Source organism: Seriola lalandi, unplaced genomic scaffold (assembly GCF_002814215.2).
Source record: "Seriola lalandi dorsalis isolate HSWRI2012SDOR001 ecotype SW California unplaced genomic scaffold, Sedor1 jcf7180002054949, whole genome shotgun sequence".
Taxonomy (NCBI): domain Eukaryota; kingdom Metazoa; phylum Chordata; class Actinopteri; order Carangiformes; family Carangidae; genus Seriola; species Seriola lalandi.
In genome coordinates, this window is record NW_019525500.1 from 1,936,757 (window position 1) to 1,963,595 (window position 26,839).

The 26,839-nt window shown below is 39.4% G+C and overlaps 2 protein-coding genes across 2 annotated transcripts in view; one reads left to right on the top strand and one right to left on the bottom strand.

Annotated features, from left to right (window-relative positions):
* Positions 1–24,227, top strand: part of raver2 (ribonucleoprotein, PTB-binding 2) — an 87,818-nt gene extending 63,591 nt beyond the window's left edge. Inside the window, exons 7-16 of the mRNA XM_023394575.2 lie at positions 2,369–2,451; positions 2,559–2,657; positions 3,199–3,310; positions 5,482–5,834; positions 7,218–7,326; positions 7,922–8,103; positions 8,915–9,025; positions 9,924–10,025; positions 12,129–12,347; positions 14,704–24,227. Of these exons, the coding sequence (XP_023250343.2) occupies positions 2,369–2,451; positions 2,559–2,657; positions 3,199–3,310; positions 5,482–5,834; positions 7,218–7,326; positions 7,922–8,103; positions 8,915–9,025; positions 9,924–10,025; positions 12,129–12,347; positions 14,704–14,844 (1,511 nt within the window). The 3' untranslated portion in view covers positions 14,845–24,227. The remainder of the gene's footprint in view (positions 1–2,368; positions 2,452–2,558; positions 2,658–3,198; positions 3,311–5,481; positions 5,835–7,217; positions 7,327–7,921; positions 8,104–8,914; positions 9,026–9,923; positions 10,026–12,128; positions 12,348–14,703) is intronic.
* The window catches only part of jak1 (Janus kinase 1), a 38,284-nt gene continuing 35,509 nt past the window's right edge, over positions 24,065–26,839 (bottom strand). Inside the window, exon 24 of the mRNA XM_087170472.1 lies at positions 24,065–26,631. Within this exon, the coding sequence (XP_087026598.1) occupies positions 26,509–26,631 (123 nt within the window). The 3' untranslated portion in view covers positions 24,065–26,508. The remainder of the gene's footprint in view (positions 26,632–26,839) is intronic.

The following is a 26,839-nucleotide window of genomic DNA, read 5'->3' on the forward strand; positions in this document are numbered from 1 at the left end:
ACTTGGTCCTTTTTTGGAAGAAAACACAGTTATTGGTGAACAAACATAAGCAGCTGTAACCACTTCACTAGATTTCTCACCAACCAGTTATTCTTTTATCATAGCTATGCAGCAACCTAAACACACCTCCAATTAAAGCTTAAAAACAAGTTGGCCTTTGAGGTTTTTACTCAGAGCAGCAGTAAAACTGTAAAAACAGTATTGAACAACAAAGTCATGATAGTGACTACAAATTACAAAAAGATGAAATACCATAAACACCAGTTAGACCAAAGGCACTGTAAAAATGAATAAAAACACTAGCAGGAAAACTGGATTTGCAGAAGTATAGAAAAACTGTAAAAGAGGTAGGAACAAAGTACCATCAATGCAAGATCAACATTTAGGCCAAATAGGAAGCAAAACACACTATTTACTTAAATAAACATACACATGAGAGGAAGAGTACAATACATATCCGTTAGCCCAGCAGTTTTTCCTTTTACCAACAACAAGAACAACAGTAGCTACTTATTCCACATTAATGTATCTACAATACTTCAGTGATAAAGCTACACATAACTCTGACATCAATACACACAATAAGGCTCAACAATACTAAAACACAATAACTCTAAAACCTATCTAGTACAATAGATAGCTCTACATAATTTTATCACCTCTTAGAGAGATGAAATAGTCAATTAAGTAACAAACATCCCTAACCATAAATAAAAGCAGGATGATTAGCTATCTCCATCAATCTTAATCTCATTTTAAGTTGCATAACCACTACTAGATTTAGCTCAGGTTATCTACTGATTTTAAAAGGTGTATAAAAACCACTGGATTTAGTTTCCTCCAAAAAAAGGCCTTACATGGTATTTAAGTAATTATTAATCTGCAAAAGTCTTACATATTTTCTCTTTCCTTCCATAGTCGGTAATGTCAGCTTTTAAAATGTTTTTGTATGTAGTCGCAGGCTGTTAAGCTCGGCAGCAAACACAGTCATTACTGCTAGCTACAGTAGCTAGGAAGCACATCGTCTTAGAATAACTTACTAATCCTTTTTAATTGATCCATACATCCATCCATCCATTCATTTTTTTTTTACACCACACGCCACCTATTTTTCAGTCCTGGCAGCTAACAAGAGGAACAGCAGCTATTAATGATAATGCTAACGCACACCACACAAAGTTCGATCTACAGTTGGAGTTGGAGAGAAATGAACTGTGTGGGTCCAAAAACATTAATGAACAGCATGGGTTAAAAGCACAGAAGCTTCCTCACAAAATTAAAGTTAGCATGCTGTTTGCCTGCTGGGTACAGACTCACTCATTCTGGTTATTATATTTGTAACATTAGCACATTTGCTCTTTCCTCAAGATATACCAGACACTGGGTGTATACCAGATGTGCTTCATTAATGCAGAAACTCCCATTAGAGATGACTGCAGTGTAAACAGGCACGTCACTCCTGACAAACTGTTAATACAGGATTTAATTAGTTTATTATTGATTAGCCACGCTCATGAAAAGACTCTGAACACCTGTGTAATTTTTTTTTTTTTCTTTTCTGAATAATTATAACATGATACATTTTCCATGCAAAGCCACTCTATCAGCTCCTCTATCAGGTGTCACTGAGTTACACACTCTACTCACTACAAACACATGTCAAACACAGAGCCTGACACAAGTTAGCGATATGCATTTAAGAGCTTCGAACACACAGTAAGAGTCTCAACTGTTTTACCTTAAAACCAGCTTCATAAAATATTTCACAGCCTTTTTAGGAATGTTTTCATAACTGCCTCATCAGTACATCGACTTACACACTGCCTGTACAATATCTCATGAAATTGTGCATTTTACAGATAGTTTTTTACATTTCCTGATGTGAAAAACTGCCAGAGAGGTAAAGGAGCTAGAGACTGTGTCTTTCAGGAAACTGTCAAGAGCATTAAGATTAAATAAACACAGACTGTTTGAAGAAGTTTGAATTTAGAATTTCTTTGCTTTTGTTTTCTGTATTTTTTATTTTTTTTGATTGAGCTTCTTTTCAATGAAGTCTGCAACATCAAAATGTAATTTAAACTTTGAAAAAGTATGAGGGAGGCAGTTTGCTGTGTGCACGAACATAATATCCCAGTATTGCTTTACTTGTGCTTGTTATAAAACAGTAGGCTGTGTAATTGCTGAAATGTGCTGCAAATGACTGATGGATCAGTTGTTTGACTAATAATTCTGCCTGTGCATGCATGTTGAGATGATTGATTAATGCATCAGTGGAAGCAAAATTTAAAAAAGCAAATCACATAGAGGCACTGAGTAATTCATTTATTTTTTTGTTTGTCTGTTTTTTTTTTTTTTTTTTTTTTTTTAGGGAAGTACGGGCGTCACACCAGCCTGCCGTTCCTCAGACCTCCTCTCACCACAGCTCTGCTAACACTGGGAAAAGCACACCAGGTCACAACCGTATCAGCATCCTTGTAGGATTTGTTAGTGTGTGTTTGTGTGTGTGTATATATTGATGGGTTTGTTACAGTAATGTTTATTTTACTTTTTCTTTGCAGAGTGCTATGCTTGGTAATGGACTCGTCCTCCAGAACCTCTTGCATATGCAGCTCGCACAACAACAGCTTCTTCACATCAAAGACAAGCGCATCAGTAGCGTAAGACACCTGTTTGTTTGTTTGTTTGTTTGTTTGTTTGTTTGTGTTTGCGTGTGTGTACGAATGATGATTTGCATAGGTTAGTAGGGAGGTTTAAACATAGTTGTTGGCATGTGCATATGTACTGTTATATTTTCATCTTCAGAACTAAACGCATAATGAAACTAAATAACCCCAAAATCATGCAACTTATTTGCTCCGTTTCAGTTTAAAGGAAATTTCCCTCCATTTTGATTTGCATATTTTCCTTTAAAATGTCTCTAGTGTTTGTTGAAGTGAAAGTTAAGTCACAGTGACTGATCTTTAGAGTCTTTGATGTTGTTTTTGAAACAGGATACTGATCCTTTAGAATCAAGAGACACAGGATCCTGTGTATATGAATATGAACCTGTCTGGTGTCTATCTTTTCCCTCTTTCTTTATCTCCCTCCTTCCTTCCCTTGTGTACCTTCTTTCTTGTCTATTTTGCTGATAACTTCTGTCTATTTCCTTCTGTCTGTCGGTCATGCTCCTCATCCTACTGTCGTCTTTCTCTTCCTCAGGTCTCTAGTCTGCTCGGGGACCCGTCCAGGCTGCTGATGCAGAAAGCTTTGTCTCTGCGACCTCCAGGCCTTGTGCCAATGGGGAAAGGCCTCCTGGGAGACTCCCCTACAGGTAAGCAGGGCCAAGTGTCAAATCATGTGTTGTAATTACTTGCAAACAAGTGAGGCTACTGTATATTTAAACAATTGTCCTATGCTATGCTTATGCTACGTTTATCATTTACCATTTAGAGGCGTTCAGTTCATGTATAAATTGATACCATAGTCAGTGACTACGAATCTTTGAACTGATCAATATTATTCCAATAAGTCAAATTATTTGTTATTTCCTCCTCTCAGATATTCTCAGTGTTTTGAGAATATCTGAAAACCTTTAATTCATTTGTGCTGCAATAACTTTTGTGCTGTAAAACAATATGTCACAATGCTGTAAAGTAGTGTGAAAGATTTAATGGTAAATCTAACCAAGTGGCATATAATGTTGTATCAAGAGTAAATTTGTAGTAGCTGTCAAGCTTCTAAGTGTTGACAGTCTTATCTCATCTCTTACTGTGGTAATGATTTATTTTTGTTCTTTAAAACATAATAAAACAGTTTTTAGTTGTTTTGTTTTTTTTAACACCATTCGAAATTATAAACATACTTAAGGGGATGGTTATGACTTCTCTACATAGACTAAACTGAGAAATGATCACAATCTTTTTTTGTTGGTGTCAAGGCAGAACAGGGGGGTAAAAGCAATTCACATCCTCATCTCCACCAAAAACTGGACTTTTATCTGCGTCCTTGTTGAATGTTCCTCAAGTCAAAGCCAATTTCCTGTTGATGTTAAGATAAGAGAGCTGTAGAGGTATGTTATTTCTTACCCAACACAGAACATTTTCCTATCAAAAAAAAAGCTTTCCTAACTCCAAGATAAGAACACCTGTTTCAAGCAGCAAAGAGAGAACAAATGCCTCAGTATCCCAATTTGTATTTTCTCAGGTATTTCTCACTGTCAGAAAAACAAATTTCTTGTTGACATGTAGCAGCTGAGAACAGAGTGAAATAATTGGTGTAACGGATGTAAAGGATGGAAGAGGAGGGTGATGTACATGGGAAAGGATATGTAGCTAACCCACACTTGTACAGTAATATGTTAATGTTAGGTGTCAGGGTTGTCTCTCTGCAGATGCCTGAATGTCTCACAGTTGTACACTACTGTACGACACATCCCCAGGAAACTGCAGTGCATTTACAATTCAAATATCCAGCTGAGAAAAGCTGTTTTGTTTTAAATGGAAACGATATATCACAGACAGTGTGCGCACAAACAAAAGCAGTTGTGTGTATGTGTGCTGATGTACGTGTGTGTGTGTGTGTGTGTGTGTGTGTGTGTGTGTGTGTGTGTGTGTGTGTGTGTGTGTGTGTGTCTCCCCCTTTTGATTGTGTGTATGAGTTTTCAGTGTCTGTAATGTGAGGCTTTTATCAGTGCATGTGTCTGCTGGGATTGTTGGCTTAAGGCTTGTTAGAGCTGATTGTTTTCTTGTGCTGTTGAGCCCATTTTTCACAGCAATATTGGATTTATAATAAGTGTGATTGTGTATATGTGTGAGTTCATCTTTGTTGTGTATGTGCATCTTTAAATTATGTGCGCCTGTGCTTTTATGTCTCTGTGTTTTTTTGTGTTTGTGTAAATGTATGTGTGTACATATTGTTTATTAAACCCTGGAGTGAGTGAAATATTGGGCGTGTTGCCCAAACTGCTGGGCTGTAAATAAACAGGATGAGTGATGATGAATGAGCTGGAAACTCATTCTCAAATATTACAACTGGCTCTACAGAGACGGGCAGGGCCAGCTCGGTTTCCAGCCGTCTGAGTGATTCGTCTCTGTCCAGAGGAGACAGAGACACCGATGGTCATCTGTAAAAGCCATTTCATGTGTTTATCTGGCATCTCCCCTAGACTTGCTTTCATTTCCCTTCATTTAATTCCCTTCCCTTTACTTTGTTTTTCTATTATGTGTTCTTATGTCTTTCCCATCTTTTGCTTTACCTAATCTTACTTTGTTTCTGTTTTTTCTTTTTTTTTTGTTTTCCCTCTCCTTTTCCTACCTTTTCTTTTCTTTTCTTTCCCTCCCTTTTCTTTGCTCTCCTCTCTGCTTTCCCTTTTCTTTTCTCATCCTTATTTTATCTTCTCTTTTCTCTTCCTCTGATCTCATCTTTCCCTTCCCTCTGTTTTCTTGTCCTTCCCTCACTTCTCTTCCTGTCTTTTTCTTCTCTTTTCTTTCCTCTCTCTGACAGAGTTGGGCCAGGAGTCAGTGCCAGCATCTACCCACAATGCCACAGTGGTGGTATCAGCAGCAGGTGTGATGCCATACCTTCAGGGTCGAGCAGGAGAACAAAACAGCACACATTCTATCTCCACAACCCCTTCTGCTTCCTCGTCCTCTTCCTCTTCTTCTTCTTCCTCCACCTCCTGTGACAGACAGCCTGCACCTCCTGGGACGATGGTGAGCTCCCATCTGCAGGGACAGAGCTATTCCTTGGGTATAAGTAACTCAGGCCTTGGCCCGCCTCCACCCAAACACCCTGGAGGAGTTTATACATCAACAGGCCAGCACAACAGCGCAGATGGCTGCCCCCTGGCTAGCATGGTGAGCACTGCAAACACAACCTGCATGTATGCGTGCGTGCAAACACACACACACACAACAAATACACACACCTGTGTATCTTGCTTTATTCTTTGCCCCTTCTGAATCTCTCCATGTGTCATTATCTGTCTCTGCATCTACCAGGTTGGCAGAAGATTAACAGCTATTAATAGTCGGCTAATTATTTTATTCCTCTTTCCTCTGTTCATAGTAATCGTAGTGAACCGAATCTTTTGGGCTACTGGCAGGTTTACCTCTTCCAGTTGTAATTTTTGAAACATTAGGTCCTTGATTTTTAAACAGGTAGACAAAAGACACTTCTCATGTCTAGCTCACAACTCAGTTTTTCCAGCTGAAATGACAAACGTCACTGGCAATTTTTGTCAGCTGTGGCTAGCTAGCTAATTAAGTTAACATTAATTTCACAAGTCTGTTTAAAACACTGTCCGACTTTGGATGACTCAACTGTTTATGGACAGTTGTATTTTGGAGGAGAGTTTTGATGAATGGTCAGTTATGATTTTCACTATTTCCTGATATTTTTTACATTTTTATATTTTATATGTTTAAAAAAAATTTTACAGATTCATTGATTTAAAGAATCGCTTCTGTCTCTTCCCGCCTCCAGCCCATCTGTTTGTCCGTCTCTTGTGGGTATTTATTCCTGCTTTAGCCCCAGTGGGTCTCCATCTCATTTAAGCCACACACATCAAGTGAGTGTATGAACAGCCTCAGTCCCTTAAGGGCTCTTCTTTTGGGACATTCACATAATGCACTTCTCTCTCACCCCTATTTACAGATGCAGTATGAGGCTTACCTCAGGTCTACCGGTCTCTTCACCTGTATGAATTTCTGTACGCTCTGAATACACCTCTTTGACGAGGCCTGGTTTAAATAAAGCACTGCTATACTAACAGCATCATCCATAATAAGTCAGTGTACAGAGATAATCACAGCTCTAAAGTTCTTAGGGGAGCTAATTCCAGTCCCAGCGCTTTCTTCTCTAAAGTCTCTCTAATGGAGGGAAAGTGCAATTAACAGAGAGAACAATCCTCAAAGGTTTTCATAGCTTTGTCAGCTCTTCAGCACTTCATCAAAATCTTTACAACTTTATAACCGTATGTTGAAGTTGGTATGTTGGCGACGTAGCTGATAGCACAGGGCATGGTCTAAATCTGAATCTTAATCAAAATTAAGAAAAAGGATTGAAAGGATACAAGACAGTGGATCTGAGGTTCAAGGGCTGACTGACTGGTAATAAAATTTGTGATAACACTCCCTAAAACACATGAAAATCTACAGACTGTTAATTTTCTTTGACTTGCAATTCCTTCCAGTGGTACTGTGAATAGCACGATTTTATATCTCTTTCTGTCCCTTCAGGTCAGCAGTGGTCAGAGTTCTCTGTTGGGCGATCCTCCGAAAGAGGTCAGACTGCCTTCTAATCCTTACCTGAACTTGGCCAGTGTAATGCCAGGGGTGGTGCTGCAAGGTAAACATACGAACTCGCACAGGCTGTTCTTTCAGCATATAATTTCCTTTATGTTGGGCAATGATACATATTACATGAAAGACCCTCACTTAAAGTTGTTTTTTATTCATTTTTTGTACACAAAACACATTTGTTGTTCACTCAAACTCTTTCATCTCTATTAATGAAAATAGTAAGACTACAAAATTGCATGACATGTCAAAGGGATACTCAACCAAACATCTGTCTTTCAATTGTCAGCTCAGTGCCTCTAGGTTTGACAGTGCTTCTACAAAGTGTGTTGCTTGCTTCTTCGTATAAGGATGATCAGCTTGAATACAAGGTAGTAAGAATAAATTAGGATTTACATCAAAGAAAAATCATAGTGATGACAGGAAGGTGTCCTGCTCAAACCAAAGTACTGAACAAAGAGAGAAGCTTTGGAGAAGGGGATTATATTCCAGGAGTGGTTAACTGTTGTTAATCTAATCTGACTACAGCTGTCATACTCCATGAAGGAACGGAGTAGAAACTGTTCAGAGACACATTTCAAGGGCATAAGCAATGAGTATTTGATAATTATCTAACACACTGTGTTTTCTCCATGGTTCCTCAGGGTCAGTGGGGAGTAAAGCCCAGGGAGGACAGCCTGGCTCTGGGGTGTACAGCAGCTCTGTTGCTCCTGTGGTGTCCCAGGGCTCCAGCTCCTTCTCCCACAGCGCTGCAGCTACAACAACTGCTCCATACAGTACTGATGCCTCCACTGACTACAGCCAGTACAACCAGGCCTACACACAGGTACTGCAGCGCAATACAGACACACTACGCAGAGATACAAATGAAGAAATATGGTGATGTGGGTCTGCCTGTTCGCACTTGTATGAAGTGTTACTGGGCCTAAAATGTGAGAGAAGAGGGATGGTGGCTGAGAAAATGATGGATGGATGGATACATAATGAGTGGATGGACGAGTGCAGCAGTGACAGTGAGCTGTAACTAGAAGAGGCAAGGAGGTGGAAGAGATGAGAACGGGTGTGGATATTTGGACAGACAGAATGAGAGAGGATTTGGCAGAGTGCGCTGTGCGTCTTCATCTGTCCCTGCTCTCTTCCTCTCGCACAACACTCTGAACAAGTCGTGAAGGCTCCCCACTGGCTGTTTGTCTTTGTCTCACTTTTCCCTCTTTATGCTACTGTTTCTCTCCATCTCTGCTCTCATCGTCCTTATGCCTCCTCCAGCAGCAAGTGACATATCTGATATTTGCAGTGCGATGCAATCACAATTTTAAATGTTAATTTCAATCTACTCATCCAAACAAATGAGTCATGATTAGATAACCAATAAAACGGTCGGTTTAATTTGTCTGGAAAGATGTGACAAAGGAGAGGAACAGATGAGATCCATCTTCAGGAACAATAGTTAATGAATGAGAAAGGAGGAGACAAATAAAGGAGGTGGCAAAAAACTGAAGACAAGAAAAGCACTGCGCAAACATTCACTTGTCTGCTCCAGTCACTCCTCACCTGATGTTTGTTGGTGTGTGTGTGTGTGTGTGTGTGTGTGTGTGTGTGTGTGTGTGTGTGTGTGTGTGTCTCTCTCTCTCTCACAGGAAGCCATGCAGCAGTGGTACCAGCACTACCAAGCAGCACAAGCTCACACCTACAATGCTGCTGCTCCACAGGACAACACAGCCACAGACTACAGCAAGGAACACACACAGGTAACCCACATACTCATTTCTAACCGTGTAATTATTTTCACTTTCGCCAAAACTTTTCCCCCAAAATTTGAATGATTTTTAAGGAGCAGAATGCTTTAAATAAATGTTTTGCTTTTATTTTATGTACCTACAGACATCAAGAAGTCACTTTGCAGTCAGGCGGCAACTAACAATTATTTTCATCATCCATTAATCTTGTGATTATTTTGTAATTTAATCATTTTGTGTATAAAATGCCAGAAGATGGTTGCAAAAAATGCACCAAATCTTAATATTTGAAGTACTACTCTTGCAATACTTTTTTGCATTAAAAATTACTAAAATAGTTTTTCAGTTGTCAAAATAGTTGCCAGTTCAGTTTTTGTCAACTAATCAATTAATTGACTAATTTGCAGTAGTCCTCTGGTAATGAGGTATCTTTTTGTAAATAGAGTTACAAATAACAGTTGTATGCAAAAGTTTGGGCACCCCTGGGCAAATAACATTTTGTTGATAGTTGAAGAGAAAATGAAGTAAATACAACCCCTGCAGCAAACAGGCATTAAAAATTACCATTCTTCAAATGTTAATGCGCTGTTAGTTGTTGTGCAGTGTGAGGACAGTACAGGACTCAGGAATGGAAATAATCTACTTTGGGGTTGTGTGGCAGCCAGTGGCACAGGAAGCACTGCACAGTTAGAGGGAAGAATGGATTCCACTAAATATCAGCAAATCCTGGATGCAGAAGTCCTGCAAGAAAGTGAAAGTGAAAACAGGCCGACTTCTACAACAGGACAATGATCCAAAGCAGAGCTCAAAATCCACCGTGAACCACTTCAAGAAAGACGAGCTGAAGCTTTTGGACCTGTAGATCAAACCTGACAATAATCACCCCTAAGCAGACCTTCTTGTGTTCCAGGCTCCACCAGTGTCGACCTACGGGGATTACAGTTCCTACATGCAGGCGGTCACTCAGTACTACTCCCAACCTGCAACAGCCAACCAGGCCTACGCCAGCAAGGTAGACACACGCTGACAACATTAACCTTAATCCAGAAAACAAGTCTTAACCATAAAACAAAAGATGTGTCATCACTTTTCAAAAATGTTTTCTAGCTCAGGATCTAAACTCAAATTGGTCCTCACAAAGATAAAAGCTACATGCTGCATGGACTCAACTCATTTATGTAACGGTAAAACTACAGAGCTCAGCATGTACCAGGGATAAGATTAAGAATTTTTTTCCTGAAATGATTGAATACAAATTTTGAATTGAACAGTATAAAGATATTGTTAAGGTAAAAGATAGAACACCGTCATCCACATGAAATGGTCCGCAGCCTGACTCCAAGCAGCACAGGATGGCCAAAATGAAGAGAGCTTAGTCCTTTTCAGATATGGAATATGTAACATTGCTGGCTTCATCTGTCTGGTAAAGTGACAGTCAGACATGGGTGACTTTTACTCCAATGTTCCTAACAGCTTTATTCAGACCTCACAGGACATTTATGGAAAGAGCCAGCATTCTGCTTTTGCTGTTGAAGCCTTAATGACCATCATGAAAATGAAAAATACTCACCATCCTGCTGATTAGACAGTAAATTCTGCTTTTTTATAAATATGAAATAGTGCACGAACACTGAATGACAGAACATTAAGTTGGAGCTCTTCATTCCTCTCTGCTCACATGCTTTATGTAAAACATTTTGCTGGATATTAATTGATTCATCCACAGGGTGCAGGCATACTGTTGAAAAGATTATTACCGTGGTCATGAGATGGTTTTTTTAAATCTCTTTTGCTCCGGTCACACCAGGATTGTTTTTATTATTTTCCTCCTCAACTTAAAATTGGGTTTTCCAAAGTTTTTCATAGTTTCATTTAACAGATTTTATTTTGTTCATCCATAAGAGATGAAGATGGAGATAATTTCTCTCTCTGCCCATTTAACGTTGTGCTGATTCAGCCTTTATCTGATGGCGTTCATACTTGTGCCATGATGAAAGTGAATCGGAATTATTACTAGGTTCATGTCTGTCGTGAAGAGGTGCATGTCTGCAAGGGGCTGAAATTATATCTAGTGTAGCATTTAAACTAATATTTTCTTTAAGGAGACAAAGAAAAGTTGAACATTAATTAAAGGTAAAAACTTTAAGGAACACGACGTATTAGTTTTAGACAATTAATTACTAATTAATCAGCAGAAGTTATTCATTCCAGCATGTAAATTACTGCTTGAGCCATCATATCTGAGGGCTCCATATAAAACAGTGCTCTTTAAAATCTAACTTAAATATTTGAGTGTGTAAGTGTAAATGATCTGAGCTGCAGCCCTCAGAGCAACATGCTGGTATTTACATGGAGTTTGTCTGTGTGTTTATTTGGAGAGGGTGACCTCTCGCTAAGACACTGATACCCTGTTAGAGGGAGCACATCACTCTGCACCCAGCAGCTGATACCAGACATCTCCACAACACCCTGACCAGCCTGTCCTGGCTTATCTGCTGCTATTGGTGTTGTGTGTGTGTGTGTGTGTGTGTGTGTGTGTGTGTGTGTGTGTCTGTGTGTGTGTGTGTGTGTGTGTTTGTGTGTGTGTCTGTGTGTGTGTCTGTGTGTGTCCGCACAAGTGTCTTCCTGAAGATGCAGCCATGGCTCTTGTTTCGTGGAAGAGTTGTATTCTCGTCTGCTGAGCTCACTGTTGGTGAAGAAATTGATATCTTGGAAATAAGAAGAGTTTCTGAGATAAAGTTTCTTCCTGACATCAGATTAAACTGAAAATATGTTGTCATGACATTGTAGCATTTTGTTTTGGTGGGTTTGAAAGAACAACCCCATGAGGTGAATGAGTGATGACTGTTGAGTGTCATCTGTAAACGTTGACATATTTAACAATAGCCTCTGGGGGGCAGAAAAGTTAACATGAGTAAGTAAATTTGTACTTTGTGAAATCATGAGCTGCTTTCAACCCTTCAGCAATGATACGCCACCTTGCAATAAAATGGACCTTAAGATTTAGAGGCTTTGGGGACGTTTTCTTTATTGCCTTGTTGATATTATTCCTGTTATGCAGTTTGAAGCTGTTCTATCACTAGACATTTACCATGTGTTTGCGTGTTTCTTACAGGAGGTCGATGTGTGTAAGCCTCTAGGAGTCTCTCTGCATGCAGTCAGTAATGGTGCGGCTCCTCCGCCAGCCGTCCTACCAGCCGCTGCTGTGCTCCCAGCCTACAGCACCCTGCCATTAATGCCTGGCTTCCTCGGGGCGCCGCACCCTGCCGCAGCCACTCCAAACCCTGTCACACACACACACACTGCTGCCACAGACTGGAACACCTACTACTATGTGAGTGAAAACAAATCACAGTCTAATACAAGATATGACACTTTAAGTACTTCTGTGAGTGGAGTTGGGTGAAAAACCTTCTTGGATCCTACATTACTGTTCTCACATTTTGAAGTGACAGTCTAGAGTGAGCACGCTCAACCTAAGTGAAAAGACAAAATCCAAACATTTCATATTGCAGCTAAGGGCTTCACGGTTTCCTCTGCAACTTCTGATATTAGTGGGCCCTACTGGTTGTTGACTGCAGGGATCTGTGGGAGGGGATCATTGTTCTTCATGTTGAAATGAAAATAATGTTCAGAACTGTATTTCTGTCAAACAGCAGACTGGATATGTGACTGTTTTGATGAGTCGATGGGCAGGTAGATGAGATTAGCGTATTGTCTGCTCACTTATGTCTATGAGGGACACTGTCTTGCTCGTATATTATGGCGCTAATAGATCAGTGTGTTATATTTCATGTTTGGTGTGGTATTTTTTCTGAGATATTTGTCCTCATAGTTCAAGGCTGTAAAAACCATTGAGAGAAAAAGAGGAGGAAGAGATTCAGAGTGTGTGTGATGGCGTAAGCAGAGAAACAGGATCCAGACGTGTGAGCTAAGCCTCGTCTCTAGAAAGATTAGCCTTTGTTTGTACAGACAGCCTCTGTGGCCTTGTCTTACTGGATATAAGACCTTTAGACTGTTAGCCTGAAACACACACACACACACACACACCATGTTTGCATTGTTGTCAAATTCCAACTTGTGAGCTTTTCTTCCACTTTCTTTTTCCAGCCACTTTTTCTCAGTTTATCTTCAGTTTTTCATCTGTCAATGTAGTGATGGAAACATACACATTAAAATTCTCATGGATCATTAGACACCAGAGAAAATGTTTGATGACCAATTCTGACTGCAGAAACGCTGTCCACTCAAGAAGCAAAGGAAAACCAAATTTAAGATCTGTTGCTTGGGAAAAAGCAATGGAATGATCCTTTTTAAGTTGGAATTGCAAGAACGAAACTTTGACACCATTTCTTATTAACAGCACATTTTTTATTTCCTCAAATAAAAATGAACATAAATCCATCAAAAAATCTAAATATAGTAATTTACTGTTTTCTTTTCATGTTTGAAGCACACAGAGGTATTTTAGTTTTTTACCCTCTCTATAATGGCAAAAAAATAGAATTTCAATATTAAAATAAATAAGTTGACCCAAATAATAATTAACAATGTATCAAATGAAAATGTAAAAACTTTGTGAGGATGTGAAGACGTTTGGTCATAGTGATGAACCCTCAGAAGATTACCACCTAAATCCCCAGCTCCCCTCAGCTTTACAGAGATTTATAATGAGTTTCAGCTGATCGTTTAGTTGTTGGCCCTCAACTCTGCTGTTCTGGTTCACTCATTCTCATAGCATCATAGTCCACCAAAGCAAGCAGATGTTTTCAGGGGGAAAAAAAACCTTCTGTACTTAAACAGCAGATAGAGACAGTTACCGATTAGCTGGTGAACAAAGTGGAGCATTTAGCAGCTTAAGATCAAGATATGTCCCTCAGGAGTTGGTGGGAAACAAAGCAAATAGAAAGTATGACGTAAACCCGTCAGGTGTATGCAAGCATTATTCCAAATGACTGATAATGTTGCTCTGTAACTGCTGGATGTGTAAATAAGCAACTTTTTCTCAACTAATTAACCAAATCAACTTAAAAGGTGGTGATATGCCAGTGATATTCCCCGCGCTGCCCCACGTGGCCACAAATTATTGCAGGTTTAAGGAATTAAAGAACATTTGAAGTCCATGCAAAGCAGTTTACTGTTTGGCTTAAAGTTAATTAATGAAAACAGAAGTTTCCAAGAAGGCTCAAAAAGCTTGATGGATTTGTTTGTTGAAGAGTTTTCAATATTCAGATCTAAAAACATATCATCTGATTATATTTTTAAGTGTATTGAAAGCAACAAAGACAAGAGAAATGTGTCTAGGAGGATGGGCAGGATATTTATAGAATTAATGAACCAAATGTTCTTTCTCACTGTTGCAAAATGAAAAACCCTCAAACATCAGTGACAGCTTTATAGCTTCCAACTCTGAATATAGGTAGCAGCCGTCTTGTTCCTTTAACATGCCAGACATTTGTGAACATTTAAAAGAATAGTCTGACATTTTGGGGAAAAATGCTTATTCATGTTCTTGCCAAGAGTTAGATGAATAGATTGATCTCACATGTAACTTAAAGGTAAGGAGGTGGACCTCTCTGTAAGAGGGCGAATAAGTGTGTTCCAAAGTGTCAAACTTTTCCTTAAAGTGCTACGACTTACCCTCTCTTCACTTCTAACTCCCCCTGTCTCTCTCACTTTTGACTCTTCAGAACCAGACAAGGGGCCATAAGAGAGAGTATCCTCAGTTGGCGGTTCAGGAAGTGACATCATCAGATGGTGCCTACATCGGGCAGCACTCCCAGGGCCTGGGGGGGCAGTACGCCGACTACTTTAAGAGGAAGAGGCTCTAGTATGAACCAAACCACCTTAAAGCCTAAAGCTTATGGAGGAAGGCACAAACAGCTTCTGCTGGATGTCACAGCTCCCTCTTGTGGCCTTTCTCTGGCTGCCATTTTGCATCCCTACAGTAGGTATCGAGTTGAATAGAGTTAGGGTTGCAAATGGCTCAAATTAAAGCAAGCCATAGTGCTCTTTGATCCTGGCACTTATGAACACAAACGAACACACACACACACATACTCTCTCACACACACACACACACACACACACACACACACTCACACTCACTCACACACTCACACAAAAATGGTGTTGCTTTTGTCCTGTTCAAGCCTTAACTCTTAAGATATTGTCTCTCAGTAAATGTGTCAACTGTACTTAACTAATATTAACTTATAAATTTTTTCTAGTATAATGTAAACTAAAGTATATTGTATCTGTATGTATAAGCTGCTTTTGTATTTCCAGCCAGGCGACCTGTCCGTCTGCTCAAACTGTCTTAGGACTGGTCTTACAGTCAGATCTCTTCCTCTGTGACTCCTTTTTTTCAAAAGACAAAATGGTGTTGCACAATCCCGCTTTGATTCGTCAGTCAAACTGACATCTGTTTGTTCCCGCTTCAGTGTCTTCTCCTTTCGTTTTATTGCCCAGATTCCTCTTTTATATCCCCCCGCGGAGGATTAGAATGCGTGTGTATACGTGTGTGTGTGTGTGTGTGTGTTGATATGCTGTATCTGTAGGAAGTGTCAGCCATTTCAATCCCAAGGTGGGAGCACTTCAGGAAAAAAAAAAGGGCATGAACAAATCAAAGCCCTTAATTGTGGTGACTTACAGACGCTTCCCTCAATGAATGAACCTTTCTTATAGAGACTGGACAGTAAAGAAAAGGCTTGTGTATATACAGTGTGTAATACAGAATATATAAAGCCATGCGTAACAGACAATATCATATATAATGGACATTTCCCAGCTCTTTTGTGAGCTTATTGTACTACATGAATGAAAGGAAAACATTTATTACATGTCGGATTTTTTTCAATCTATACTGTTATATATTTGTAATATAATAATCCAAGGCGATTCAAGTCATTTTATTGACATTGAATCAGCTGGTATTGACTTAAATGTAGTTATTTGGTTTGGTTTTTAACATTTAAGCCACTCTTCTCGGCTCTCTTCCGGCTGTAACGCAGTGGGCGGTTTTTCAGAAAGAGCTGTTTGGTCTGTAACAGGAGCTGTACTTCCATCTCCAGCTGCCAGTAGAACATAAAGCTTTCTGACTCTGTGTCCCAAGTCCATACTACATACTTTCAAGCAGGTTTTAGTATGCAGTGTTTTTGCACTTCATGACAGCACATATTTAGCGTGCTGTTGATGCACACTGTTTTCGCTCAGTGGAAGAGTAGGAAATTGAGGAGCTGCTCACAGATAATTCTGGATGGCGGTGAAACGGCTCCAGGAGCACCACAGAAAACAAAAAGTAAAAGTTATATTTTTGTGAAAACACTTAGCTGAATTGGCAGTGACATTCCAAAGTCACAGTTTTATGACATTTGGGCACATATTGCATCATTTCTTGTTTGTACAAAATGGTAAAATATGCACATTTCTTGTTTAGAAACTAACTGCTAAAACCAGTATACTATGAAGATGACTGTAGTATATCCTGTATAAAATTAGTCTGTAGTGTGGGACTGGGACAGGGTCATTATCATTTGAGAATTGTCAGAATCAGACTTTTTAGCATGAGCATGTTTTTGCTCATCAGATGCTCCTACAGTGTAACACACCTCTGCGTGTGATGTTCATGGGCGCTGGGAGAATAATTTCCACACTTTTATGTTTTTAGGGCAAAAAGGAAACTATTGAAACAAAAAAAAATCTGAATATTATCTTTTGCAAAAAAACCTTGTATTTCCTCTTTTAATTCCATTTTTATTAATGCCATTATTACTGCTAGTGCACAGGCTGTGAACTGAAATGTCTTTCATGTCCTGAAGGTTTTTATGTTCATTAGGAGAGGGCTTGGCATTTTAATATTACGGTTTGGACATTAGGTTTGTAATGTGCACATGCCTCTTGTCTAACAAACCGGCAATAACTCAAGCTCCTACTACTGTAGAACTGTTTAATGTAAAATGTTTTGCCGTTCACACGGCATTATATTCTCCTGCGTAACAGTAATGGCTCATACCCTTGTTTAGTAAAAGCTCTTTTTTGTATTTTGCTCATAACTATGATTTTATATCACGGAGCAGAGTATTACTTACGTCGCCATAGCAACCACGCTCACACACTGTGAAAACCAATAGCGGGTGAGATCAGATAAAGTGTACAAATCACATAATAGCTCGTTGTAAACAGGATGTGCATGATGTTTACAAGAGTGGAGCATCAGTGGTAATGTAAGAGTGGTGGTGTGCAGGTTCGCTGTTAAATACTGATTAAGCTAAAGGCAATACATCTCCCTCTATGCTTTGTACTGCTATTACAGTACAAACACACACACACACACACACACACACACACACACACACACACACACACACACACACCCACCCACACACCCCCCCCTACCTTCCGGTTTTCCATTACTCCCTTATCTTGACTCTTTTGCTGTTTGCCCTTCATCCAGTTACATGTTTTCTAACTCGTGTTGACTGTGATGTGTTTCATGGTGTCACAGTCCTGCTTTCACTCTGTAGAAATTCATATTTAACATGTAACTAGCACGTGATGGAGCATGGACTCATGAAGGAGTGAGAACATTTAATGTGCTAAATATTTGCCCAAATACAGACAGGAAGAGGAACGCAAAGCCAAAGCCTTTTTTCAGTTCTTTGTCCTAATATGTGTCTGTATGTGTGCACATACTGTCTTTAGCAAAATAACTGTTCTCACATTTGCCGCACTCAATAGCTCCCCTCTTTTTTTCTACATATTAAAACTGAGCTGTCAGGGGAGACTTTTTCCACTGTTTGTGGACTCATGAAGCACATGGACTGATTCCAGTTTAGCCACAAACTCTGTCTGTTGTTGTGTTCATGCACTGGCAGCTGACACGTTTGAGGGCAGACTTTAAATTTACACAGGTGGTCATGTCCAGCTTTCCCCACTGATCAATTGCGTACTGGATTGATCCAATATTTGATTTGTAAACACTGTAAAAATTAATCATGTTTAAGTTTTTCTGCCCCATTTTTCTTCAAAATGTCATATAGTTTCTACATAGCATGCCTTTCTATTTTCGGTTTCCATTTTATCTGATTGTACAAACTTGCCTTTGCACTGTTGTGGCTTACATCCTTTCTGACATCTGTATGACTGTGACTTTTCTTGGCTGCGCTTTTTAAAAATGCTTTTATTTTGGTTATTTTGTTTTTTTCCTATATCAAAATGAAAACAAATTGACAGAGGAATTTTATTTCTTGAAAGCTTGGAGCTTGAATTCCACTGTTATGCTGCACTGTCAGGCTCAAGCATGTTATATGACTAAGTAACTTCCTTCACATTACAGAAAATTCATGGAACAGAAATTATGTAATTTTAAATTAAGCTGTCCCATGAAGTCTCTGCTTGTAGTCCAATCTACTTTCACTGGACATCTCTGTCTCCACTTGTGGTTCCTGCTCAGAAGCAGGCAGTTCTACACTTTCATTGGCCTGATCTCACCTGACTCAACTGTGACCACGTAGACACATTTTATGGTGACGTGCTCCTCTGCACTAGTTGGCTGTCTGGCCTGGCTCAGAGCCACTGTTTGATTTGCTTCCCGGTATGAGTGGATGAGAAGTGCTCAGCTCTCTCCTCCACCTCTTTAAAAGGCAAGATAGAAAAGTCTGTCTGGCCTGAACACACACACTCTCACAGTCTCGCAGGCAGAGACAGGACCTCTGTGTTTGTGGACGTGAACAGCTGAGGCAGCAGACTTTAGAAGTCACAGCCTACTTGTCTGTTTTCCCGTCTGTCTGTCTTCCTGTCTGTCTGTTTTCCACTCTGACTGCCTGCCACAATAGATTCAGGTGCTAAAGTCAGTCAACAGATGTGTCAACCTCATTTTCTCTAAAGCCATTACTTTATACAGTATACTACTGAAGCGTGTGCGTGCGTGTATCAAAACCGGATTCAAGTGCTCGTAGAGACAGATTTACACATGTGGGACGAGTTTTGAGGATGAGTAAATACAGTGTAACTGACATTTTGAAACCTCATGTAGAGTCGTGTCACTGAACTTGAATGAGCAGCCGTTCACTTGTAAAAATGGACTGAGAGCAGAAGTAACTTTACTGGACTTGTGTCAGCCTGTTAGAGCCTGTTTCATAAGTTTTAAATCCACTTTTCAGGTTTGTCTCTGTTCTGAAATCAACTTACAGTTGCAGGAAAGAAAGTGTGAAATTGTAACTAAATAGCTGTTAATGGTGTTAATGGTCTTGGGCTGCACATCTCGCCTCTAATTAACTGTTAATTGCGCTACGTTCTTTTTAAATCATAGACAGAAAACTGTCCAAATACGGAACACTGTGTGACCTCTCGATCCGTGACTGACAAGTTATCAGTGTAATTAGCTTGTTAGAACGTTTGCCGTCTGTGTAGTGTTAACAGTGTGAAGACAATAACAGGAGGAATATTTGTCTACATATTTACCAGAACAATTCCAAAAGAAGGACAAAAGACATTTATTTGCTTGAACTACAAACTTGATGAATTGATTTGGTCTCTGTTAAGCATCGAATTCTCAGGTTCATATTCCATCAGACAAACGTTCCATTGATTTTTAGAGCTAAGACGATTGATTGATTATTTGACAGAAAATGAATTGGCTAGTTTTTGGTAGTCAATTAATGCCAAACACTCGCTGGTTCCAGCTTCTCAAATGGGAGGACTTTTTGGCTAATATGATGGATAACAACCAATTTGAATATGTCATAATTGGCATTTTTTGCTATTTTCTAACTTTTTATAGACCCAGCAAATAATCAAGGAAATAATGAACAGACGAGTCAGTAATGAAAATAATCGTCTCAGTAGTTGCAGCCCCTGGTTTTATGTTTGGTCGTGAACGTGGAGAAGCTGCTCTGCTGTGTTTTCACTTCAGGTTGTTCAAAGCTCATCTGGCTCAAGCCAACAGTCTATAGCTGTGGGATTACCTTCACATTGTACTGTAAACCATGTTTGCATGTTACCATAGCAACAAAAAGCCACATGTTTTTGTTGTTGTTGTGTGGGGCCTTGAAGTTACTTTTGCATTATTTGTGTCGTCTTCTTGACTTTGTGACTTTGACACCTGCACTGTCCTGCCGCTTCCATTTCTGAGAAAAATGACGAGAATATTTGATGGGGTTTTTTTTTTTCAATTTACTTTGATTTTTGCTTTTCACATGTACATCACATGTACATCACAACAACACCTATACAAGTAGATTTTATTAACATCAAGTTTTCCTGTACCTTCCACTTTTAGAAAGACATGACAGCCACATACTGTGTGTGTGTGCTGGAGCCAGAAACCGTTGGTGAGCGGCACATTTTTACATTATTTCTGTGAGAGTTCAGACTCAGCCAAACAGCTGTAGATGTGAGTTTGCACCAAATAAGAAATTGATGCTCAGAAGATGTTCTCACATGTTCACCGCTCTCACACTTTGACCTACAGATTGATTACAGCCTCTATTTGTCACTCAATAGTTTTATCGAGTCTGAACTTTCTTCCGTTACTGAATCGCGGATTAATGAGAGTTGAACTGGTGTTTACTTGGGCTGGTGCTCTGTGTAGTAATTGTAGCTGAGTGTGTGTGTGCGCGCATGTGGAGCTCTCTAAAAATGTACTGCTCCTGGCAGGTAGTGGCAGTAAGGAGAGACAGGCTGAAAGACAGAGGAATGGAAAAACAACTCCAGCTGCCTTCAGCCTGCAGGGATTTTTTTTTTGTCTTTCTCCTCTTCTTTCTGCTTGCTCAGTGAAGAGTGTTGGTTATGTCTGCCAGAGTCCTGCATCTTGCACGCACCTGTAGAGCTGACACACACACACACACACACACACACACACACACTCCAACACACAGGAAATGTCTCTTCTCCTGCTCTGGTATTAGTATCAGATGGACTCTCACAGACCATTTCTCACCTCCACTCTCACAGCTCTCCTAGTGTGATCCAAAACTAGTTGAATATGTTATTAAGCTCATGTTTTTTTTTCCTTATTATTGTCTGTCCTGTGGAGTAAATTGTCCTTCCTCTCCAATATCAACAGAGAAAACAATCTGTGTCTGCATTTTTACCGCAGGCCAACTGACAAACACCATTCCTCCCCCACTGGTGGAGAGATATCTGACAGCAGTCTAATTGTAGACGCTCGGATACAAACACATAAGGTCACAGTTGGCATCAAACCTCCAAAACTGTCAGTCACGGCATGTTGTGAATGTGGCTTTGTGCAGAATAATCCCACAAAATCTGCATCAATCACATTTATAGGACAAGGCTGATGATATTGTCGATTTTTTCATTGTCAACAAATCCCATGAAAAGATAGAATCCAACAATGGGTTAGTCTGTCTCTGAACGCTTTCTGACTTCCTGTTTCTAACATGATTTTCAGTCCCAAACCCATTTTTCCTATTGAAGACATAAATCTTCAAAGCTGGGTGCTGTAGATTTTAGCAGAGGTTACTCAAATGGGGAATTGAGGCATTTTCCAGGGACTATTTTCACCTGCGGATTAATCTACATTTGTGCTTTAGTGAATATTTACAGCAGCAGAACAGTGTTTGTGGGATTGCCTCAAAATAGACTAAAATACCCACATTCAGGTGAGCTGTGGCTCACTGAGCTGTTAATAGTTTTTGGACATCAGCGCTCTATGGCAGAGAACAATAAGATCAATCAGACTTGGCAACACTTGTTAGTAGAATGATGGTTTAGATCTTTTCATATGATTTGTTGTCATTAAGAACAATACAGAATTACACTAGTTTTCTCTAAGTAAAGTGCCTTTGGGTTACATGAAAGGCACTTTAAATCAAATTTATCATTAACATAATTATCAACATTTTCCAGTCAGTTACACATCAGTACACACTTTAGTTTCTGTGACTGGTCATACGCCGTGTCTGAAGTCTGTATTGGCATGAAAAAGCTTTCCTCCATGCCAGAGGGCTCAGAGGAATGTGATTGGCTTTTACTTGAATTTGTAGGAAACAGCAGGCGTATCCTCAGTGGGCCTGTGTCCCCCCGAAACCACTGCATGCTTATTTGTTAGTGAGGAACGCAGGTTGTTCTTTTTAATTTATGAGTTTACGATATTGATCTGGTGAGCAGTTGTGTGTGTGTGTGTGTGAGAGTGAGGGTGGTCATCAAAAACATCCCATGAACTAGATCAATAAAAACAGCTCCTGCAGAATGTAAATCGGAGAATCGTTGCTGAAGTCTAGGTAAAAAAATACCACAATGTAAAATGACTCCAATACAAGTAAAAGTTCTTTTAAACTTCATATATGTACTTGAGTATATGTAAGTAAGTAAAAATGTATTTATACAGCACCTTTCACAGATAGAAAAGATACATATTTACATCCCACCACTGATGTATACACTTAGACTTATACACTTAGACTTCCTAGTATGGAGAATAACATATCGCTGGGAGCTGCACAGATATCGTATCTCTTGATTTTCAGCCACCTCTTGTGGTCCTCCTCCTCTGATGGATTCTGATCAGTTCATGGAGATGGTTTAGTTGTTCACACATGATAGCCAGTGGTGGTTTGACCTCTTCCCAGCTGATGATGTGACGGGTTTTGGTCTCTGTGACGCTAGACAGTCTCATTTGGTGGTGGAGCTGGAAACACCTTCACAGGACACAGAACCTGAGTTGGGACACAGCCGACGTCAAATGTGATGACAGTCTTGACACTTTTTGTCGCTTCCCACTTCGCCTATTTTTTTTTTTTTCTCTTGATAACTTGTGCCATCAAGTCAGATTTGTCAAATGATCAGCTTTTCTTCTTTCACCTTCACGTGTCCTAACATGCAGCATTTTTCTTAAAGCATCTTTCTGTCTGGTTCTGCTCCACTTTAACAAAGAACTACATCCAAACGATGGATGTATCATTTTGGACTCGAACTGATTTTGCAATATTATCTTTAAAGCTGCCTCCCACAGTTTGAGTATGACGTATAGAATAAAAATTACTCTACAACTGGGGAGATAATTTTTTTTATGTGTGTTGTCAGTCACCTGTGTAGACGTCAGGCCCTTTTGTTCTACTGAGGAATGTTTTTTGAGCGGTCAGACTGATGGAGAAATGGTTTTATCTCTTTAGTTTCTGTGCCTCTTGGTGCCACTAAGACGTGATGTCCTCATGATGATTGTACACAATAGGGGCCCGGCTCCCTGAAAATAACAGCACAAGTAAAGCCTGCATGTGCACACGAGCTGAAGGATGTTCTTGAATCTCATAACGTTGGTGATCTTCACCTGTCAGTGAGCCAGCTGCAGTTTGCACCTCAGAGAGTTCAGGATCAATTCTGTTGCTGTGTAAATGCAGCTTATGTTTTTTCTTTTGGTCTTTAGTTGTTAATAGAACTATGATACTCACATGAAAGTCGGTTTTATTTTTTTTTTTTAGAGTGTTCATTTAAACCAGAACAGAAAATCTTATTTGGAGTCTTGTGTAGTTTGGTTGTGATTTTTTGTTTGTTTGTAGGCTTAACACAAACACAGCTGAATGACTTCAGGTTAAAATCCAGATTTTTCTGTTCTTGTGTAAACGGAGCCTCCTCTAAGCTTCAGTGTGCTGCCATTGGACCAGTATGAAAACTACTTATCAGTGGTGAGGCTGGACTTTGCAATATTGAATGATGAATCACTCATGGTGTGTGTGTGTATGTGTTGATCACAAAGCTTTGCAATACTGAAGTATATCTGATTTTCTGACACTTTAATGGCTGTAGATAAATCTAGATTTGCTGTGCTTCTTGTTTTGTAAAGTTTTTCCTTTTCAAGTATGTGGATTTTCTTCTGACCTGAAATATACTGTAGATTTTGCAAAATTTTATATCACACTGACATTGATATTGTTTTACTGTGAATAAGGTATTTCTAGAGCAATTTTAGCATGCCTACTTAGAACTGTAATATATAGAACAAATTGTTTTCAGTAATAATGATAATAAAAATAATGATGATAATAATAATAATGATACTGCATTTGGACTGACACACAGAACACAACAAACATTGATTTTATTTATTTTTTCATTGTGTATTTATGGATACTTTTACCTTCCATAATTCATACTTTGGTCTTATATTTTGAAAAATATATTTCTTTTCTCTTATTTTGAGCAGAAGGAATTGTCTTTTACATTCCTAAATAAAATGTGGACTGAAGCTCAACTTTGTCTCCTCGACAGTACTTTTGTTTTTTTCTGCCTACATTCACAGTAAAAGCCGCAGGGCTGCGTTAAACTCAACTGACCATTTCTGAAGTGGTGATACGTGACCGAGCGAGACTTCACAGCTACGCAGCCAATTGAAAACAGAAAAAACCCTCTGCTCAAACGGTATCACATTTACACAGATAAAATACACTTTCCTTGCATATGGGGGAATTAAAAAGAAAATTTTACAAATAAAATGCAAAAATAACTGTCAACAAAAATATTTTTAGGAACATCAATGCCATCAGTCACACTGACTAATCTTAATCTCTCACTTCAAAAAACCTTCTGAACTTCTTCCACATACAATCCTTTGCGCTCCATAATATAATGTATAGTATATTTGTGTGTGAAGAAGGAGAAGAAAAGTGAAATTATACTGCCCTCAAGTGTCTGTCACAGGTACTTATCTTAATCTCTCACCCCTGAAGCACACATGCTTTTTTTTTTTCTTCACTTTTGAAGATTCAGGAAGGATTATCAGTGTGGCTGGTTTTGTTTTCTGTGTGTGTGTTTGTGTGTGTGAGAGAGAGATATCATGGCAAACTGTGGCCTGGTGACACCACAGAGGCCATGAGCATTTGCCAGGTGCTTGTATGTCTGTGGACAGATTTTATCACAACTGTATACGATAGTCATCAAACTTATTTGAAACGAATGCTGAGTTCAAAGATGGGTGTGGTCCCATCCACGAGCACCGAGTCCCCATGGTAATGACTGACTGCTCATGGGACGGAACGTCAACAAGTTCAGGGGCGTCGCCACTGGTGTGGGTTATAGTTATACAGCAGCATTTCTTTCAAAATATAAACTGAACTCCTTCCAAACATTTGACCTCCTCCATCTGAAGATTTTACAGAGAAAAAAACAGAACTTTTTCACTCTTTCTGCAAAACCTAATCCAACTCTGGTGATTTGCGGAGGAGGAGGAGAGTATCAAGCATTAATAGACAGTCATAACCTGTAAAAGGAAAAACTAGATTTTCTGTTTCGGTTCTAATGCAGCTCAAACTGCTTCTCCACAAAGAAAGAAATACTCGTCATGTTCGTCACTATAAGTCAGACAGTGATTATTACACATTTAAACAATCTAGGCTGTAAGTAAAGATTAATGTGTGGAATATTTTCTCAATATTGTCTATTAAATGTCTGAAAGAGGGTTAAAAACATCCTGAAAGTCAAAATAATTTTGTCAAATTGCTGCTTTTGTCAAACCAATAAAATCCCAACTAATGTTACAAAGACAAGACACAGGAAAACAAAATTGAATCAATGAATAAAGAATAACTGGTTATCAAAAAGGTTTCTGATTAATTTTCAGTTGATCGACTAATTGATTTAACTGTATAACGATGACGACAAAGCAGCGAAAAGGACACCGCTGACCGACTGCTGGCTCTAATTTAATGGCAGTTCTATGTGACTGTGTCTGCACATCCTGAGCAGAGAATCTAAACATGCATCACAGATCACTCCGCGGCTCCAGAAACTAAAACAGATACAAATAAGGTGATTTTTTTTTTTTCTCCCCCAAACAGGAGTCCATGACCCAAACAGCAGTGACACAAAAATGCTGGAAACCACATCTTTAGTATCTGTTAATGCCTGTGTTCTGTCCATTCAAGCACTTCTCAACAGGTTTCATCAAGTGATCCACTCAGCGTCTGTCACAAAGACGACCGTCGCACAGCTGTGAGCATTAAACCGGTTTCTCTCTCTGCTCGGTTTCCATCTGTCCAGCCTCGAGTCCGCACTATTATAAGGCTCATTATACACTATATATGAGGGATGAGTCCACATGAGTTTGACACTTCTCACAATGCAGACAGTTACATGTGTTAGATACCCTCGGAAGTCCTTTGGGTAGATATAAGGTCACACTTAGCATGGGCTAAGGCTACAAGGTTTAACAGGATTTACTCATTTCATAACCAATATTCATACAGTAAGGAAATATAACAATAACTGAAAATATTAGCCCAGCAAATAAAAATATAAAAATATATGGAAGGCTAAAATGGTAGTTGATTAGGATTGAAGTCTTTATGTGGGTTTTATAAGGGTTATATGTGATGAGGCGTGACTGTCTGAAGCGCTGACACTTCAGGACCGTCTCGCAGTAAAAATGAAGCAGCATAAGCAGATGCTGATCTGGGGCCAATTTTGCCATTTGCATCTGTTCCCAAGTCCGCATGCAAAAGTCGACTGCGCTCCCAGAACCTCAAACAGCTGGAGGTTTATTGAAAGTTGTTTTGTGGTTGGAGCTGCTGCTGCATGTTGGTCAGCTCCTCGATCAGGCGCTTGAAGGTGATTCTCCTGTCAGGCATCTGCTCCCAGCACTTGCGCATCAGATCGTACACCTGTCAAACACACGCTATGTTAGATCACAGGTGGTAAGAAATGTAAAGACGAACCAAGAAATAAGCTGCAAATGTAACGTGTTTTGCGATGTGCTGATACCGGTTGACTCTTTTTTTCGCCCAAATTTAAAATCTGTCTCAACTCCATGGACTATTTTATTAAAGGTAACATGAAGCCAGCAATTAATGTGTCAAAAAATTCAGCAAC